General features: G+C 44.4%; 1 protein-coding gene across 8 annotated transcripts in view; it reads left to right on the forward strand.

Annotated features, from left to right (window-relative positions):
* Positions 1 to 239: 239 nt before the first annotated feature.
* DCUN1D4 (defective in cullin neddylation 1 domain containing 4) overlaps positions 240 to 18,704 on the forward strand; it is a 66,677-nt gene continuing 48,212 nt past the window's right edge. For 3 of the 8 annotated variants that reach the window (XM_019741032.2, XM_019741036.2, XM_019741034.2), the window contains exon 1: positions 240 to 398. In XM_019741032.2, the coding sequence (XP_019596591.2) occupies positions 374 to 398 (25 nt within the window). In that variant the 5' untranslated portion in view covers positions 240 to 373. Of the gene's footprint in view, positions 399 to 700; positions 804 to 1,713; positions 1,776 to 1,814; positions 2,708 to 18,704 lie in introns of those variants that run through there. The other 5 variants (XM_074324672.1, XM_074324674.1, XM_019741033.2 and 2 more) reach the window with 5 other exon arrangements.

Here is an 18,704-nt window from a genome sequence, read left to right on the forward strand (position 1 = left end):
CCTCGCCCCTACACGCGCTTTCGGACCCCCGGGGATGAGTGACAGCAGTGGGGTCCAACCTCCTACTCCAGAGCGTGGCCTCCGCCAGGGGCGTTACGAAGATAAGGTGCCGGGGCCAATCGCATTGGATCTCAGGGGGCGGGGCCTCTTTGTCAGCCCGAAACCGGCGCTCTCCGCACGCCTTTTGTCAAATGAGAAACGCGGAGGGGCTGTTCCTCAGCAGAGGTATAGCCAATGAAGGAGGTGAGGTGGGCGGGCCGGGAGTGCCTGGTCGCGGGTCCTCAGCTCCCAGCCGAGGTGCGGCGAGCCGGTGGGGGGATCGCGAGGCGAGCGCGGGATCCTGGGCGGCGAGCGGCGTGTGAGCTGCCTGAAAATGCACTCGGATGCTGCCGCTGTCAGTGAGTAACAGAGAGCGAGCGGGTCGGGGCCGGACGGCTGCCAACACTCTCCACTCGGGTCTCGCAGTCCCTGCGCCCGCGCCTCTTGTCCCAAAACGCGCGGGGAGCTCCTGCTTGGGAGCCACCCCTTCCCCTCTTGGGGCCAAGGCGGCCGGTGAAGCCGCGGGCTGCGCGGGGCGGGGGCGGGCGTGGGGGGAAGGGGCCGGCCTGCTGGAGGAGGGCGGAGGTGAGGGGGGTGGGGACTGGCTCCATTTCAGTGTTGGGGGAGGGGGGTCGGGACGTGCGATGAAGGGCCGGGACCGGAGTGTCCGGGGTGAAGGGAGGTGGAGGCGGCAGGCGTTAGCGGGCAGGGACGGGTGGTGGCACCGGAGGGCGTGAAAGGGAGCGAGCGAGCGGGGCGCAGGGGTGAGGATTTCCTAGGGGTTGAGCGGTGCGGGCGGCTGGGTGAGAAAGGCGGGTGAGTGTGAGGGGAGCTCGGGGGCGGGGACAATGGGAAGGAGGACTGGTTGGCGGGGGTGGGGGGAAACAATGGGGTGGGGGAATGGGGGCAGCGGCTGAGAGGGGCTAGGAGGGCGGGCGAGGAGATGAGGGCTGATGTAACGGGAGAGCGAGATGGTGGGAGGGATTGGGGTGTGATGGGATAGTTGGGGAGCCCAGCGGGCGGGAGGGGTATTGGAAGGGTGGTGGGCTAACTGGGAATGGTGAGAGGGGCAGACGTTGGGGTGGTAGGATGGAGCAGGTGTTGGGAAGATAGGGTAATTGGGAGTAAGAGGGTAATTGGGAAGGAGAGGAGGGTTTGGGGTGAGAGGATGGGGGTAGGGGTAAAGGAGGTGCGGTGTGGGTAAAGAGCTAGTTGGGTGGAAAGGGAGATTGGGAGGGGCCGGGGCAGGGAGACGACTGTCAAGTCCAGATTCGGGCTGTGCCGGGCTGTGGGGGGCTAAGGTGTCAGACTGTGTTTGGGGAGGTGTTTTCTGCCCCCCATTCCACTCCATCAAGGCACGGTCCCTGGAGAGGGGAGCGAGCCCTGAGCTTCGGGGTCCAGGGAGGGGGCGGGGTTGAGACATAGGGAACGGGGGAGGTGCCCCGAGGTTGGCGCTGGTCGCGGTTCCCCCGCGAGCGGCTGGAAGCGAGGTCAGCGCTGGTGCGGGCTCCGGCTGCGGGACTGGGAGGCGGGGCAGGGACGCGGGCTGCGGGTTTTCCGCTGTGGGAACTGGAGGGGTTGGGCCGTGGAGGCCGGGTGGGGGGTTTTGCGCAGGGAAGGTGTCGGGGTCCTTGGATTTGTCAGTGACGCAGTTTTCTAATTTTTGGTTGTCAGGTGTGGAGGCTGGTGCTTCAGGACCCGCTTTCCTGCAGGGAGCATGGAGCTGGAGGCCCGGGGTAGCGCCTGGTGGGGCGCGACCGCTCCTAGGCTTGAGGGGAGAGCGCTTTAGGGGTTTCCTTTAGGGTCTGGCTCCTTTCGCCGGGTGTGAAGGGGAAAGGCGGTCTCGCGGAATTCTGGGACTCGTAGTCCTGGCGGCGGTTGGGTTGAGTGCACGTGGGTAACTGTGGAAACGAGTCCCAGAATGCAGCGCGCCCCTTGGAGCCTCCCTTTTCTGCTAACTCTTGCTTTATTCCTGGTGGACCTGAGAGTGCTCTCCCGAGGCTCCCCAGTCCCCTGGGACTGGAAATGGTTTAGTAGACCTCCCTTTGTCAGCGGGATGGGGAGAAAGCAAAGTGCAGTCCTTTCACACTGGGGTTCTTGATCCCAAAAGTTGATTCTTTCCCCCTGCATTTGGTGGCTTTACGTGTAGAATAAATGCTTAGTGTTGAACCATTGAGCACATTGATTGTGGGAAAAACATTCAAGGTGCATCACAACATAAAGGATTGTTTTTAGGATGGTGTATTTATTGTGGCGTCTGCTGGTTGTAAACAGTAGGTAGAAAGGTTCGGTCTTACATAAATCTGGGAACACAGTGGAGACATGTAACCCTTGTGAAGATAATATAAATTATGTGTTTGTATTTCGTGGGCTGTCTGGATTGCTCAGGGATGAGGGGACTTTTTGAAAAAAAAAAAAACGGTTTTGAAATGATTTGAGTGATGGAGGCTGATTAATAGAATTTAGGATGGAATCTAGGGTGGTTTCATTCATAAAGCCACCATGAAAATGTAAAGATGAATAAAGGGAATATATGATGTCTTCAGTTTTCAAAGAAGCATGGGAAGCAAATAAGAGAGGAAGATAAACCCAGTGGAGGACCTTTAGAGGTTTACACTTTTTTTGTTTTTGATTTTAGCTGCAGCCTATAATTCCGTCTAGTTGCCTTGTAAGTATTAGAGACCATTCTCTTAGTCTGTTGATTACCCGAACCTCGTATCCTTTGTGTGTTCCCTTTACCATTTATGTGTAATGATTCAAAAAATTAATAATGTAGAGGGCCACAAAATTAGCTTGGAGATGAGAAATCATTTTTATGTGATATATAAGGTATTTTGAAACTATTGGTACCATAGTCACTGGAAGAATAATGACCCTAATGATAAAAATTTTACCAAAAAGCCCTGAGATTTGGAAACCTTCTAGTATGGTTACAAATACACAGAATGTGTACCTGATTCAATGATGGTTCTTTTCTTCATGGCTGAAAAATTGGGCAATGTGTGATTTTTGGGGGGATATAGTTTATATCTATCTTATATTAATATAGTTTTTAAGTTTGTGGTGAAATATCCAGGAAACCCTTTGTGATATGTAAATATGAAATATGGACATGTTTTTTAAAGTGTACATTTAACAGTGGAATTTGCTCTTGTAAAAGATAAAGTATATGAAGTTGAAAACAAGAATTGTAATTGTCTTCAAAATGGTGGGTTTTTTAAAGGAATATATTAGGCTAGTCATTTCTTCACCTTTTGCTTTATCTTGCATTCCAAAGGGCAGGTGCCCTTTGCACACAATACAACCCCTTTCCTCCCCTAGCTCTTCAAACCCTAGGTTTCTATACGTTATCAACTTACACTTTCTGCTTTGGTTTTTAGGATCCTCTTTGATTTTAGGCCTTTGGGGAGGTCCTTTATTTTCTTGTGAACTTAGCTATACATTTAAACAGATCTTTCTTATACAGAATTTTTGGACCCTTTTACATGGGGAAGGATTTTTAGGTTTTCTTGTTTATAACATTGCCAGCAAAGAAAGTCTCCCTCATTTTCTCTACCTTAGATTACTTCTGTACATTTACTCTTTTCTTCCTCTTTCCTGCCTTCAAGAAGTGCTCCTGCTAACACTTGATCACATTTTATCAAATGTAATTTATCATTATATTCTTTTCTGTTCCTATCTTTAGCTGCTCTCAGAAGCTCTTATTAGCTTGTTGGTTTCTTCCTGACTATAGTACATGTTTTGCGTTATTCTCAATAATCATCATCATCATCATCATCATTATCATCTTGTTAACTCAGCAGTTTAAAAATCAACCTGTCAGAAACCGACCTTGTGATGACCTCTCTTATGTCAGGATGCTTTTGGCAGGTAACAGTACTCAATTAAAAATGGCTTAAATAAGAAAAAAAAATAATGGCTTAAATGTAGAGCTTATTGTCCAGTAGCAAGAAGTCCAGAGGTAAGATTTCTTATCTATCTTCTTTAGGTTCTAAGGCTGATGCAGTGTCTTAATGATAACTTAAGAATCTATACCCTTTCCATCACTTTCTTCCTCTATTCTTAGTATTTTGGCTTATCAAAAGTCTCAGGCTCATTACCTCATGTTTGCAATGTGGTTGCTGCGGCACCAGACATACATATATAAGAAAGTGAGGCAAAAAGTTTATTTACTTACAACTCCCTCTTAACTGAGAGGTCTTTTCCAGAAGTTTACCTTGGCTACTTTCACTTGAGTTTCATTAGTTAGAACTGATCTCATGCCACTGGTACTTATGAGGGAGGTTGAGAAAGTGAAATCTGGCATTTTTCAGCTGTCGTGGCATATGGCCTTTGCTAGGGTGGAAGAAGGGTGAGGAGAACGCTCTGGGTTGGCAGCCTGCAGGTATATCCCTGAACCAGCTACTTGGTGTGTCTCTGTCTTGGTCTCCATCATTTTTATCTGTTGATCTATTTTCTGCCTCATTCTGAAATAATTAGAGGTGACCTGCAAAATACAGATAAAATCGTGTCAAGGGAAGGAAAATAAACTATAGATTGACAGGCTACACATAAATGCTTGCCATACATTAGACAAAGGCCATGCATTTGGCTCTGAGCTTCCTAGTAGGCAAAACAAAGAGGAAAACAAGACCAATTTTATTCATTTGGTTAATGAAACTACAGTTCATTTAATAACCTAAGCAGGATGCTTAGACATTTCTCATTCTCTTTCTCTGGTCAGTAGTGAAAGGGCGGCCGGATCTCTTCCCTTGCCTGTCCTCTCTTCCCTGTACCTCTTGCCATCATCCTTGGTCTGACCCATCCTTTCATATGTTGTAATAACCAGTAATCCTTTGGCCAGGCTCAACCTCCTCTACTCTATCACCGGTTGAATCATTTTTGTCCTTATGATTCCCTTACCCAAAAAACTGGAGGGCTCCTAGTTGCTTACCGAAATACAGACTCCTCAGAAGCTGGGGTCCAACCAGCTTCTGTAGTTTGAGCTCAGTTTCTTCCCCTTGGACTGCTCTTTGCTTGCCCACTGCCTTCAGTGCTACTTCTGATGGAACTGGATTATTGAGTTCCTTATTCCCTTGCTAGCAGACTCATGTTCCCTCGAATCGAATCTCCAAAGTACTGTTTACTTCTGTTCTCAATTTTATCTTATATAACAATAACTGCTTGTTTGCTCTTTTGTCCCCTCTCCAATGAGGTTATTACCCCCTTGAGATCTGGGACTGTGTCTTAGTGTCCACTTTATTGTCCCCGTGATGTCTTGCTTATTAGGTCCTCATATATGTCCTGAATTGAGCTTAACTGGTCAACTCTTGAATAGTTCGTGAATTATCCGGAAAATTTTAATTCTTCCTCTTGCTATCCAGCAGGCTTCTGAGTCTTTCATTATCTTTAGATTTTTCTTCAGGGAATGCAAACTTTCACATTCATTCTCTGCCTTTTTGGACGTCAGCCATGTGCAAACAGATTTAAATAGTATTTCTTTAAAAACACATGCATGTATCAATTTCAAAGAATGTCTGTGGCCCGGAGAAATTCTCAAAGAGGTTAAAATGCTAATGATGCTGAGGAACCAGGAGTCCGCATGTGAAAGTGTCCATTTTTGATCCGGGGGCCTACAGCGCTGTGCGGAGGGGCTCAGGCAGGCCTGATCTTAGGGGCCTAGAGTGCTTCTGCTTCCCCCCCTTTTTGTTTCATAACCAGTTCTGGTCCTAACGTTTTATTTCTGAATATTAACAATACATTGACATTGATGAAAAGCTTTCTTCATTTAAAAAGTAAACTTTGTTAGTTGGAGGTGAGTTTTCTGAGAATCTGACATTAATGCTGATACCTTTTTGTAGTTGGTCAGGTTGAATTAGTGTTCAGAGTTTTTCATGGCTTGTTCTTTTGTCTTATTCTGGGATTCAGGTTAGAAGTACCTCTTGAGAATTACTGCTTTAAGCAGAACATACATTTAAAAATATTTTTGGCTATAAAAGAGGTTATAATTTGTGGCTTATGTTTTAAGCAGAAGAAGGTATTGAGATACTACATTTTAAATAGAATCATGTATTTTAGCAATTATTGCATGACTATTTCAGCTCTAAGGATATTTTTTGTATCATGTCCAGTATTTGAGTTGACAAACTATCAGCCACTTCAGATTTGAATTTTTTTTTAGATTGAAAATGCTGTTAATGAGTTATTTTCAATCTTAGAAGGTAGGCTTGTAGTTTTTGAAACTAGTATACTGAGTAAAATGCTAAATAATATGAAAAAAGCCCCATCCTCCCCAAATAGCATTACCTCTGGGTATGATTCTTTTTAGTTTCATCTTTGAGAATGTTTTTCTTGTGAATGCTTTTTTGCGAACCTTTCATTACTTGCTGGCCTGGATCAGTAGTATTGGCAGAAGCAGCCACATCCTTTTGTGTCTTGGTGGGCAGGACCTGGCTCCTCCTCTCATTGGAGGAGCTGCTTAGGCACACCCACCTCGGCGTGGGAATCGGAAGATGGAGGCCAGTGATGGGAAGGGTCCTGCAGGCCCTTTGGAGAGCAGGGACAGTGGTTGCAGCTGCACTATTTCTATTTCTAGAATCAGTGGAGGCTGCGGTGGGGGGTGGGGGGTGGGGTGTCTGGGCCGGCTGGTCCTGGCTGTGTGGATGGTGTACTCTGCTGAGTCCCCCGATGGTGGTTGTATAGCTGATGCGCTTGGTTCCCTGGATTTCCTAGGGAGTCTGTGAACTATCCAATAGGTTTTAAAAAACAAATCCCTCTTCTGTTTAAATTAGCTCGTTGGTTTCTGATGTTCACAACTAAGACTTCTGACCAAGTCAACATCCAGACCTGTCCCTGTCGATTCCTGGTGGAGGCGCTGGTGGAGAAGAGCAGTGATCGGCCTTTCCACCCTGGTTGGACTCTGTGTAGAGACCTGGAGTCCTGCTTGAAGGCAGCTTAGGGGACTGAAGTGGCGGAGCACACAGGCAGTGTGAGCTGCGGGGGCTGCTTTGCCGGTGGTCAGGCAGGACTCTGAGCGACACACCAGCCAGCCCACTGGTTCTCATCTGATGGAGCCTTCCTTGATTGCTGTCTTTCCCTAATCGCCTTTGTCCCTTAGGAAAAAACAATTCGAGGAGTTAAAGCGTAACTTGCGCATCTTTTTGGATCTGACTTGGGAATATTACCTGTGGAAATAATATTTGTGGCTTTTTTTTTCCGGTGCAATATTTGTTTAGCCAGAATTTGTATCTGATAGTCCTAATTGCTTTTTAGTCTACTTTATTGAGTATAATTTACATGCTGTAAAATTGGACCTTTTTAAGTTTACAGGTTGATGAATTTTTATAAATATCTATATTGGTATAAGCATTACTAAAATTAAGATATAGGACATTTTTATTACCCACAAAAGTTCCCTGTGCCCTCTTGTAATTTATACTTCTCTACCTCCCACTATAATTTTTAGCTTTTAATATATATCATTTTAGTCCTCCATGTTGGTTGATAATTTGTTATTTTGCTGCTCATGGGGATATTACAATATAGAAAAGTATGATAAATCTCTCTCTCTTTTCTACTGAACTATTAAATCCAAAGAAAAACTACCAGTGCTGTATAAATTATAAATTTGATACTATTTTACCACATGAAACTGTCTATGTTGACTTGTTCTCTTGAAAGATTTCCCAGTAAATGGCTTTTCATACTTCTTTGTGGCCCAAAGACATACTGTGCTAGGATATGCTGCCTGAATGCGATGATGTCTTTTGATTGTTATCTGGGTCAGTTTAGGAGGCAGGAAAACGTAACAGTTAAGTGTGAGGCCTAGAGTCAGAATGTCTGGGTTCAAATCCTTGCTCTACTACCTATTAGCTGTGTGACCGTGGGTAAGTTACTCAACTGCTCTGTGTGCACTTCAGAGTTCTCATGTATAAGAAATAACTACTGCCAGGTATGGAGTTGTTCAGGCAACAAATGCTTATTGAGCACCTACTATACACCAGGTCCCGTTCTTAATCTTTCATGAAGTTTTCATTCTGGTGCAGGGAAGGAGGCAAATAATAAATAGGTAAATCTGTAGAAAAAATAAATCAGGGAAGGGGGAGAGCACAGGTAGCCCTCCCTGTAGGTGGAGGGGGGAGAGGGAGTGGAGGATGTAATTTTAAATAGCATGGTCAGGGAAGGCCTCACAAAGAAGGTTTTAAGTTAAGCCCTGATGGAGGCGACAGGGCATTCCAGGCAGAGGGAATGCCAACGCGAGGCTCTGAGTGGGGAGCAGGCTGCATGGGAGGAACAGCAAAGAGGCTGGTGTGCTTGGAGTAGAGTTGGGGGTTGGGCCAAGGAGAAAAAAGTAGGAGGCAAGATCAAAAAGGATCTCAAGGATAAAGGAGATAAAACACATAGTATCCAAAGAAGTGCTTGGCACTTTTCTGTTTTTGTTGCTAATGATTACTGTCTAATGACAGTCTCCTCGTTAGGCTTTAAAAGGAGAGCCTGGAGAGGAAAAGAGGTGATTAAGAAGCACCGAAGGAGCGAGGCATTCCCTCACTCAGCCATTCACCAAACATTGGAGGTTTTTCTTGTTGCCAGGCGCTGCCGTAACAGGACTGAACCGGGGTCCTTGTATTTAAGGAGCTTCCTTCCAGCTAGTTAAGTGGTGGAGACAGAGAAGTAATGGGCAGTTGAAGTGTGGGGCTATGGCTGCTGGGTTAACTGGTGCCTAAGCTGCTTTGGAACAAATAAGGAGTCAGTAAAATTAGACTTCAGGGAAGGGCTAGCAATTGTCATGTGGATTCAGCTTTTGAAGTTTTATTGTCTGAAGAAAAGGATCTGTGTGCACCTGGGGAGTGAGGTGGGCAGGTGGCTGTGTGAGCAGAGGGGGCAGCCCTGAGGACTGTGTTTGCAGAATGGGAGTTTGGGGCCCCAGAGTGAAGCGGGGAGGGGAGCAGAGGGTGGGCAGGAGCTACGTGGGGGAGGGCTGAAAAGAGGTACCGGGAAGTGAGAGAAGAAATGAGAAGTCAGAAAGTGGGTGCAGGGAGGTAGGAGGAACCAAGGGAAATGGGAGGGACTGACACACGGGATTATTCTCGCTGCTCGGCTGCTTTGCCGTATTAACTCCTGTAGTTCTCGCAGCCACCCCGGAGGTGGGTTGTGTATGGTTCTTATCCCCATTCTTCAGATGAGGAAGCTGAGGTGAAGAAGTTAACTCACTTTTTCAGGGTCACACAGCTTATAAGTAGTGCACTGAGATTCTAACTGAGGCATTGGGACTCCAGCACTGCCAGTAAAGTAATGCTCGTTGAATCCTGGTGGTAACCCTGCAGATACATTGGAATTCCATATTTTGTCCCTGGCCTGTGAATGATGACAGCAGAGCCAGTTGATATGGTTTTCTCTCTTTTACTTTTGGTTCTTTTCTTCTCGGAATGGGCTCCAACAGGATTAGGGTCACGGATGAATTCCTTCTTTCCCAGCCCTCCTCTTCTCATTTCTGCCGTTTTACTCGCAATAACAGACGGCATTTAAAAATGGATTCTTAGTGGGAAACAAAAATATTTCCATACTTTTTCTCAACTCACTGGTGAAATAGTCATTTTTAGTCTTCTTACATTTTATTTTAAATAGACATGTGTTAAGTACTTTCCAAACACACACTTTTAATATTTTAAAAACTATAAGAAGTATCTACCTACATTGCAGAAAAGCCAGAAAATGTAAAATTTACCTTTCAGTAGAGCGATTAATGTAGTTCTTGTGTAACATCTTTGAAATTTTCTTCTTTGTCCGTAGATGAGCCTTTTCCCCTTTAAGATCTCTTTGTACAGATGCCATTCCCAAAATTAAACCACAGATCACTTGTTCTTAATTAAACAGGAAGCTGAGAAGGATAGTTGTATATTCAAGTCCAGGCAACTGGCTATTGAAGTTAGAGTTTTAAAGACCTGTCACCCTGTCATTCCTCTTGCCCTGTCTTTACTTTTTGATCTTCTGGGTTTAGTCTGTTAGGCTCTTCCATTTCTAATAATAGGGATTAAAATAATGACCCTTTATGAGTGCATAGTCGTGGGCCAGCACTGTGCGAAGCACTTGGCATGTAACATGTCATTTCCTCCTCACAATAGCCCTGGAAAGAGGGTCCTGGGATTCTGGCTGTACAGATGAGGACACTGAGGCACAGTGAGCCTGGGTTAAGAGTCACTCAGCGAGGACTCCACAGGGCTGGGACTCGAACCCAGGGCTTTCTGATGCCACAGCTGCACTCTTGAACCTAAATCTGCGCTCTTGTAACATTCGTGAGGTTAAAGGATGATTTTTACTCAGAACTCCCGAGTAGATGTGTGTTCTTCAGTGGGGAGGGTGGGGTGAAGGGAATGAATCTAGGGCCCTTTGTACCATGTTACGTTTGGAGCGCAGCCAGACCCGGTGTCCTGAAGTGGCCGACTCCTTTGAGATGGCTCCCACAGGCATATGCTGTGCGATGGAGGACGGGTGCTAGGTGGCACAGCGCCTCTCCTGGGTGGATGGTTTCTCCTCCCAGCCTCTTTTATGGGTCCTGTGAGAGTTAGGAGGAAAAAGCCAGCAGCGGTGTGCTTGGATGGCTTTAACTTTGGATCTTTGTGTTCAGTAAAAACGCTGCGTCACCTCTGATGACCTGCTTCCCCCCACTTAGTGGCTTTCCCCTTTCCATGCTCACCTTGTTGGCTTTCTGCCTTGTAAGTAGCAAATATTTATTGATGAGAATGACATTAACACCTTCGTCACTGCTACTTTGTTTCTTTTCATTTTTGCCTGGCTTTTCAGCCTTGTAATCTTTTCCCTGGCGTTGATCTTTTTTTCACATGCTTCTTGATCTTTTTTTTACATGCTGATAGGGTACTTATGAATGAGTTGGATTCCTGTCTGTTTTGTGAGGTTGTTCCAGGAATGGATTGGCTGCCATTGAGTCGAGGGTGGGGACAGAACTCTCCTCTCTGCTTGCACGTTAGAATCACTTGGGCTGCTTGAGAAAAGATCAGCGCTCCCCCCTCCCCCATTCTTATTTCAGTGATCTGGATTGGGGTGCCGGCAGTGGCATTTTTTTCAAGCTCCCCAGGTGATTCTGATGTACAGTCATTGGGTTCGTTTAAGTAGCTTAATTAGTGTGCTGGCTTTGGTTTGGGCTGTGGGGGAGAGGGCTCAAAATCTGCAGCCTCTGTCACCGAGGCCCTGCCCTGGGCGGGTAGCACAGACCATTCCTGCACCCCATTTGACATAGCCAGCCCTCAGGTACGCTCTCCGTGTGCCAGGCACTGTTCTAAGCACATTGCAGCAAAAACTCATTTAATCCTCACAGAATCCTTATGAGGATGGCACTATTATTACCCATTTTACAGATAAAGAAATTCCTACTTCTAGCAATAAAAGGCATGTAGAATGAAGCTGACCCACAAACCTAGCTTTTGGGTTTTCCTAGTATTGCGATATAGAAAACTCATTTCAAATCTTTGTGTTTTAATAATTTGACCTCAAATATGAATATATTTGTTTCTACAGATGAGCTGTATACTCGCGCCATCTCATATAGCTGAATGGCTGTCAGTTGGTATGCAAAGGTGTAAGTTGATATTGTAGATCATTTAAAACACTTGTTGTTTTTTTTAAGCTTTTTAAATTTTTATTGGGGAATATTGGGGAACAATGTGTTTTTCCAGGGCCCATCAGCTCCAACTCAAGTTGTTTTCAGTCTAGTTGTGGAGGGCGCAGCTCACTGGCCCATGTGGGAATCAAACCGGCAACGCTGTTGTTAAGAGCTCGTGCTCTAACCAACTGAGCCATCCGGCCGCCCCCTAAAACACTACTTTTCATAGTGCCAAAAGCAAGTAGACTTTACTTTGTGGTAGATTTTTATATTCCAAGTTATTTTAAAGTAGAACTCATTTTTAATGATTTTTATTACTTAAAATTGCATTTTGTACTTTTTTTTAAATTGGGGAATATTGGGGAACAGTGTGTTTTTCCAGGACCCATCAGCTCCATGTCAAGTCATTGTTTTCAGCCTAGTTGAGGAGGGTGCAGCTCACTGGCCTATGTGGGAATTGAACCGGCGACCTTGGTGTTATGAGCCCTGCACTCTAACCACTGAACCAACTCGCTGCCCTGCATTTTGTACTTTTAAAATCAGACATATGAGCTTATGTGTAGATAGATCTGCACTGACTTGTGATCTGACCTGGTCTTTACACTCTGGCTACTGTAACCTTCCAGGATGCTAAGCAAATCTAACGTTTGCATGTTAAACATGCTCACCATCATGAGACCCTAATCAAGACTCGCTCAATCCCATGTACATTTCTAGTCTCCCTTTCACAGTCAAACTTCTGGAGCAGGATTTTTATGTTTGACATAGTCCTCTCCCTCACTGCCTGCTTGATTCTCAGCCCACTTCATCTGGCCTCAGTTCTGGCTTCAAAATCTTCGCCAAGGTCACATTGCCCACTTCAGTGACTACGTACTTATAAAGCCTTTATTCTCCTGTTTATTGGTACCTGCAATGTACTAGGCTTTTGCTGTTTTAGGTATTGGGATATAGTGGGGAACAAAGCAAAAGAAAGTCCCTGTCTGCCTGGACCTTGGGCTCTAGGGAAGTGGCAAAGGATAAAGATGTAAATATATATAAAGTATAATGTCAAGTCACTAAAGACTTCATATTGTATGAATCCATTGATATAAAATGTCCAGAACAGGCACATTTACAGAGACAGAAAGTGGAATTTATGGTGGCGTAGGCCTGAGGAGTGAGGGGAAGGAATGGGGAGTGACGGCTAATGGGGCGATGAAAATGTTTTAAAATTAGATTGTGGAGATGGTTACACAGCTCTGTGAAAACATTGAAAAACATTGACTGCACTTGAAATGGGTGACTTGGGTGGTTTGTGAACCAGATCTCAATAAAGCTGTTAGAAAATGTCAGAAAGTGATGAGTGCTATGCAGTAATCTAAATCTGGTGGGGATGGAGGTACAGCTTTGGATAGAGAAGTCAGGGGAGACCTCTGTGCCCAGGTGACACTTGAGTAGCTATTTCAGTGAGGTCACCTGTCAGGCCTGTGAGCATCAGAGGTTGTTGAGGCCGAGGGCATATTAAGTGCAAAGGCCCTGAGGTAGGAAGTCACTTGTATTCAAGAAGTGTGGCCGGAATGGAGTGAGCAGGGATAAGTGGAATGAGATGACTTCGGGCGGATAACTTAGATCAGGTAGAGCTTTGGAAGGACGTGTGGAAGACTTGGAGTCTATTGTGCTTCAGTAACAAATCCGAAATCTCAGCGATTGAAATCAAAGGCGGAGGGAGGTCTCCACTGGAGATCACTGACATTCTCATCCTCTGTCTGAAACCCGTAGGAGAGAACGCTTCTCTTCTAGAAGGAAGGAGACCACGCACACCTAAACAGTGGCTCTCAGCTACCTACATCCTTGGCTGTAACACAGTTGTTTTCTTTTTCCATACGACTGAGTGAAATTCACCTTTCCGGAGGATGGGCCGGGTGACCCATGGCTTAGAGAAGCCCTCCGCTGTCTGTGTTGAGTCCCAGTTAGAGAGGCCCAGCCCTGTACCATTAGGTCAGGTTCTGTCCCAGACACATTTGGGATGAGTTCGGGTTTTGATAACCTTTAATTTTGTCCAATTCTGTTTCACTCTTTTGGCAGTAACACAGTCATTTTTCTGTCACTGTCTCAGTGTCCCGTGGTCCCCCACCCCCCCAGCATTTACTGGTTTGGTTTATCATTTTCATTGTCATCAAACAGCAGTTATTAAGTACATATCTGTGCATAGTGCTGCATCAAAAACTTTTATACCTGAGAGCATTGCTCTGATTGGCCAGCTGGAGTTTAGCTAATGATAAACTACTTTTATGACGCTTTAGTGACCAACAGAAAGAAGTGTACTTAAAATAGAAATAACATCCATGTTACTGGTGGTACCTTTTCTGCACATCTTTTCTCTTTCTTTTTTTAAAGGTAGGTTGTTCTAAATTTAGCCAGTTTTGATAGCTTAAAAAACATATATTACCCTACGTGTGCCTGATTATTAACAACTTTGCATGGGAAATGCTGTTGGCTTTTTTCCTTTTGTCTTTTATGGAGCGTGAAGATAGATCAGATTAGAAATAAGCTGGAATGGAAGAGCAGACTTTGGATTGGGAATTGGAAGATGTAACGTACTCCCAGCTTGGCCACAGCGAAGCTGTCTGACCTGCTTGAGCTAATAAAGTGAGATGTGGACGAAAGGACGTGCAGCACAGCTCCTCTCTCGTCTCCCGAATGCGGCCTTGTTCTTTTTCCTCACAGCACAATCACATTTTATATAGAAGTTAGTTCTAAAGTCCATATGTAAGGTGACAGTCCCCTGTATTAAAAATGTCACTGGCACTGCTTTCAGGAGGTGTCCCGGTGGGGTTGTCAGCGCAGCCAGTCCTTTCCTCCAGCGTTAGGACACATCGCTGGCTCTTCCGCTGAGCACCAGTTGAAGCAGCTACCTTGCGTTTAAGGGCCGTGTTTTATGGGGAAGAAAAATCTTTAAATACTAGACTCATACACTGTTGTGAGTTGCGCACATGTGATTGGCATATGGCAGTTGAGTGACTGGGATTCACGTTGCCCCATCATCTGCTCAGTAAGGAGAAGGGAGGACAGTTACTGGGACAATTGAAAATTTACTTTCTTCTCTCTCACTCCTTTTTTTGTTGGCCAAGTGAATAAAGTTGAATTTGTTTGAGTTAAATGTGGATATTCTGCAATCCCACTGTACTCAGCATTTTCCCTCTCCATTTTTACTGCCACTAACTTAGGGCCCTAATGATTTTCCATTCCAATCACTTCCAGTAGTCTTCAGGAAAGGCCATCTTAAATCCAGGCCACCCATCATCTATGCCACACATTTGCCATAGAAATGATCTTCTTAAAAAACCCGATTTAAACCACTTGTGTGGCACCCTGACGCAGAGCCGTGCTTCTCACACTTCTCCACCAGCCTTGGGCTATGACAGAGGTTCCGTGACTTAGGTGCCCTCTCGGTCCTGGGAGCCTCGATCAGTGTGGGCGCATTTCTTTAAAGTCTTATAGCCATAATCACATTTTTGTGTTCATGTAACACTCTTACAGATGAATTGCCATTGAGCAGAGTTGATGCTGCTGCTTGAATGTGCCATATTTACCTCTTACACTTGCATACCCTCTGGCTCAGTTGGAATCTCCTTAGGAGATTAAAGCTAAACTCTGAAGCAGGATTCAGTCTTCTTTTTTGGACCTTTTTTTGAGTCTATTACTATGCCGCTTCTCACATTTGAAGACCTAATGCTGTAGATGTACTAAAATGCCCTGAACATACTGAATTTAGGTCTTGGTGCATTTGTATCTGCATTCATTTATTCACCGAGTATTCACTGAGCACCTTGTATGTGTCAGATATTGTTCTGGTAGGTAGTAGGGATACAGCAGTCCTTCGTGAAGCTTACATCCTAATGGGAGAGGAAGATGACAAATATATGACATGTTACCAGGTGGTACCATAAAGAGAAGTAAAGCATGGCAAGGTGATAAAGAGTGAAGGAGTCCTGTTTGTTGGGTGTGGCAAGGTTTTGTAAGAACAGGATATTTAAATGGTGACCTGATGAAGTATGAGAGCAAGTAGAGGGAATAGGACTCAAGGCAAAGAGAACAACATGTGCAAAGGCCCTGGGGTAGGAGTATGCTTGGATGGTTTACAGAACAGCAGGAAGTTCACTATGACTGAGAAGAATGAGCCAGGGGAAGATGAATAGGACATGAGAGTGAATAGACAGCTAGAGGCAGAGTGTGCAGGCCTCTGAGGTTATAATTAGGACTTTTCCCTCTCATGCCTTCCCCTTCCATCTGTCACGTTTGTGTGAGTTTGGAATTACTTTAAATTTGTTCACATGCTAGCTAGTTGCCCCTGTGTTTACTAAGTAATTATCTCATCCCCATTAATTTAAAATGCAGTTTTATTATATATATATTGATTATATTTGTGTTCATACATATGTACATACATGCATACATACATGTTTATCAACTCTCTTCCATTCGTTTGTTGTCTTGCACACGTACCTACCATTATAGTTACTGTACAGACTCCCCCATTATCTGTGGAGGGTGTGTTCCAAGACCCTCAGTGGATACCTGAAACCACGGATAGTACTGAACCTTATATATACTATGTTTTTTTCCTATACATACATTTTTTTTTACTTAAAGGGTGTACTTTATGACTTCGCATTGGCGTATCCCAATTGCCAGCATCACTACATTTGCGCTTTGGGGCCATTATTAAGTAAAAGAAGGGTTCCTTGGACACAAGCCCTGCGATAACTTGGCAGTTGATCAGTTGATCTGGTACGGGAGAGGGCTGCTAAGTGACCAATGGGCAGGGAGCATGTACAGCATGGGTAATGCTGGACAGAGGGATGGTGCGTGTCTCAGGCAGGCATGAGGTTTCATCGCGCTACTCAGAACACCACACAATTTAAAACTTATGAATTGTTTATTTCTGGAATTTTCCATTTAATATTTTTGGACTGTGGTTGACCTCAGCCAACTGAAACCACAGAAAGCAAAACCACGGATAAGAGGGGACTAATGTACTTTTATATCTGACATTGGCAAACTACAGCCCATGGGCCAAATCTGGCTCACTACCTGGTTTTTTTATAAATAAAGTTTTATTGGAACACACTCATTTGTTTATACAGTGCTTATTGCTGCTTTTGAGCTACAATGGCAAAGTAGTAGCAACAGAGATCATATAGCCCACAAAGCCTAAAATATTTATGATCTGGTCTTTACAGAGAGTTTACCAACCTCTGCTTTATACTATGTATTGATATCTGGGCAAGTTCTTCCTCATTCTTTTCAACAATTTCTTGGCCAACCTAGCATGTTTGTTCTTTCAGATGAACTTTAGAACCAACCTGCCAAGTTTGTCTGACTCCCTCCCTTTCCCCACCTCTTTCTTAGGGGTGGGAAACTGGGAGGTGCAAAGAATAGGAATTTGCAGTTACTTTGTAGTTTAGTAAAGGGAGAAAGATTGCTTTATAATACTGGGACTTTCCATTCCAGGAATGTAGTATCTCTGTATTTGTGTTTTTCAGTAAGCTTTTATTGTTTCTTCGTTTGAATGTTGCATATTTAAGATTATTCCTACGTGTATTATTGCTTTTTGTTCCTATTAAAATTGAGATCACCTCCCAGCTGTATTGTACAAGTGACTGTGGCATAAAGGAAAGGTTTTAATTTTTGTACATTTAAATTGTTTTCTTACCCTCTTACGGAAAGACTGTTAATTTTTAAAATTTGATTCTCTTGGTTGATGGTCATTGTTTGAACTTACCTGTAGTTGTTTCATTACAGATATTTATGTCTTGGTCTATTTTGTGGGACTCTCTACCTGGGGTAGTTTGGGGGAATGGACTTGCACCCTCTCAGAGGCACACATTTTTTTCTTCTGTGTTACGTGGATTACAGCAAATGGTAATTACAAAACAACAAAAAATCCAGCAACCCAGAAAACTTTTATGCTCCATCAGCCTTTGTTGGTAGTTGTAAGAATACCCAGAAGATAATTTCAGCAGCTATTTATCACGCAGGCTGTGCCTTTTTACAGAGCCATTTGTTGCTGTTAATTTAGAATATAGGGTTTGCATGTCACACAGGAGAGTCAACCCCAGTCACTGCTTTACTCTAAAGAGCCTTTTGATGGTGGAATAAAGTTGACTTAACGTAGCATTTCCTTCGGAATTGAAATATGAGCCGAAGGAGATTTTTATGAATCAGTTAGTGCTTTCCTAAATACTTTCTCTGTAAAGCATTTGATCTTTACTCTTAACATCTATTCCTTAAAGATGTGAAATCTTTTTTTAGATTTTAAGGGCTATTACTTGCCCTGAGCACTGAACAGATGAACCATAAATTTAATATGTATTAATTTTTGTGGATTTATCTTTTAAGGCCATTTTTGTCTTTTTTTTCCTTGAATTTGTGTCTCCTCAGTTTCTTCTTACCTTGGTGAAACTAAAGAAAAAGGATTCATGTTGCTGGTTCCTTTACTTTTTACTGATTTTTTTAGGGGGTGAAGCGATGACGCGGTGGTGACGGTGGTAGCCATTGGATGTGGAAATGGAGACTTGCTGACATGTGATTTGTGAAATGGACTTCGTTGTTCTCTGTTTGTGAACGTGAAACTTCATGTATAGAACCTGGTCTTAATGACTCCTGTAGATGTTTTCCACTGTGTAGAGATGACCTTTGACCGTCATGAATATCAGTTGGTGATGTACGAGTGCAGCGAGGCCCTATAGGCTGTGGAGATGTGTCAGGCCATGTGCCTCAGTCACAGAGGGAGCGCCAGCTTGGGGGTGTCTGTGCTGGGGCTTGACTTGGACCTACGGAAATTAGAGACACTTTTAGAAGCTAGGTGGTGTGAAAAATGGTACAAGAGGATCTGGTGATAGTTGATACCTTTTATTGAGCACTTGCTTTGGTCCAGGCCTTGTAAAGGATGTCTCTCAGGCAGGCACTGTGATCCCATGTTACAGACGAGGACATTCAAAGGTCAGGTTAAAGAACTAGCAGACCTGAGATTCAAACCAGATGTAAGACTCCAGAGAGAGGTAGTGAAGCACAGTGGTTATTTGGG

The sequence above is a fragment of the Rhinolophus sinicus genome, linkage group LG02 (assembly GCF_036562045.2).
Source record: "Rhinolophus sinicus isolate RSC01 linkage group LG02, ASM3656204v1, whole genome shotgun sequence".
NCBI lineage: Eukaryota > Metazoa > Chordata > Mammalia > Chiroptera > Rhinolophidae > Rhinolophus > Rhinolophus sinicus.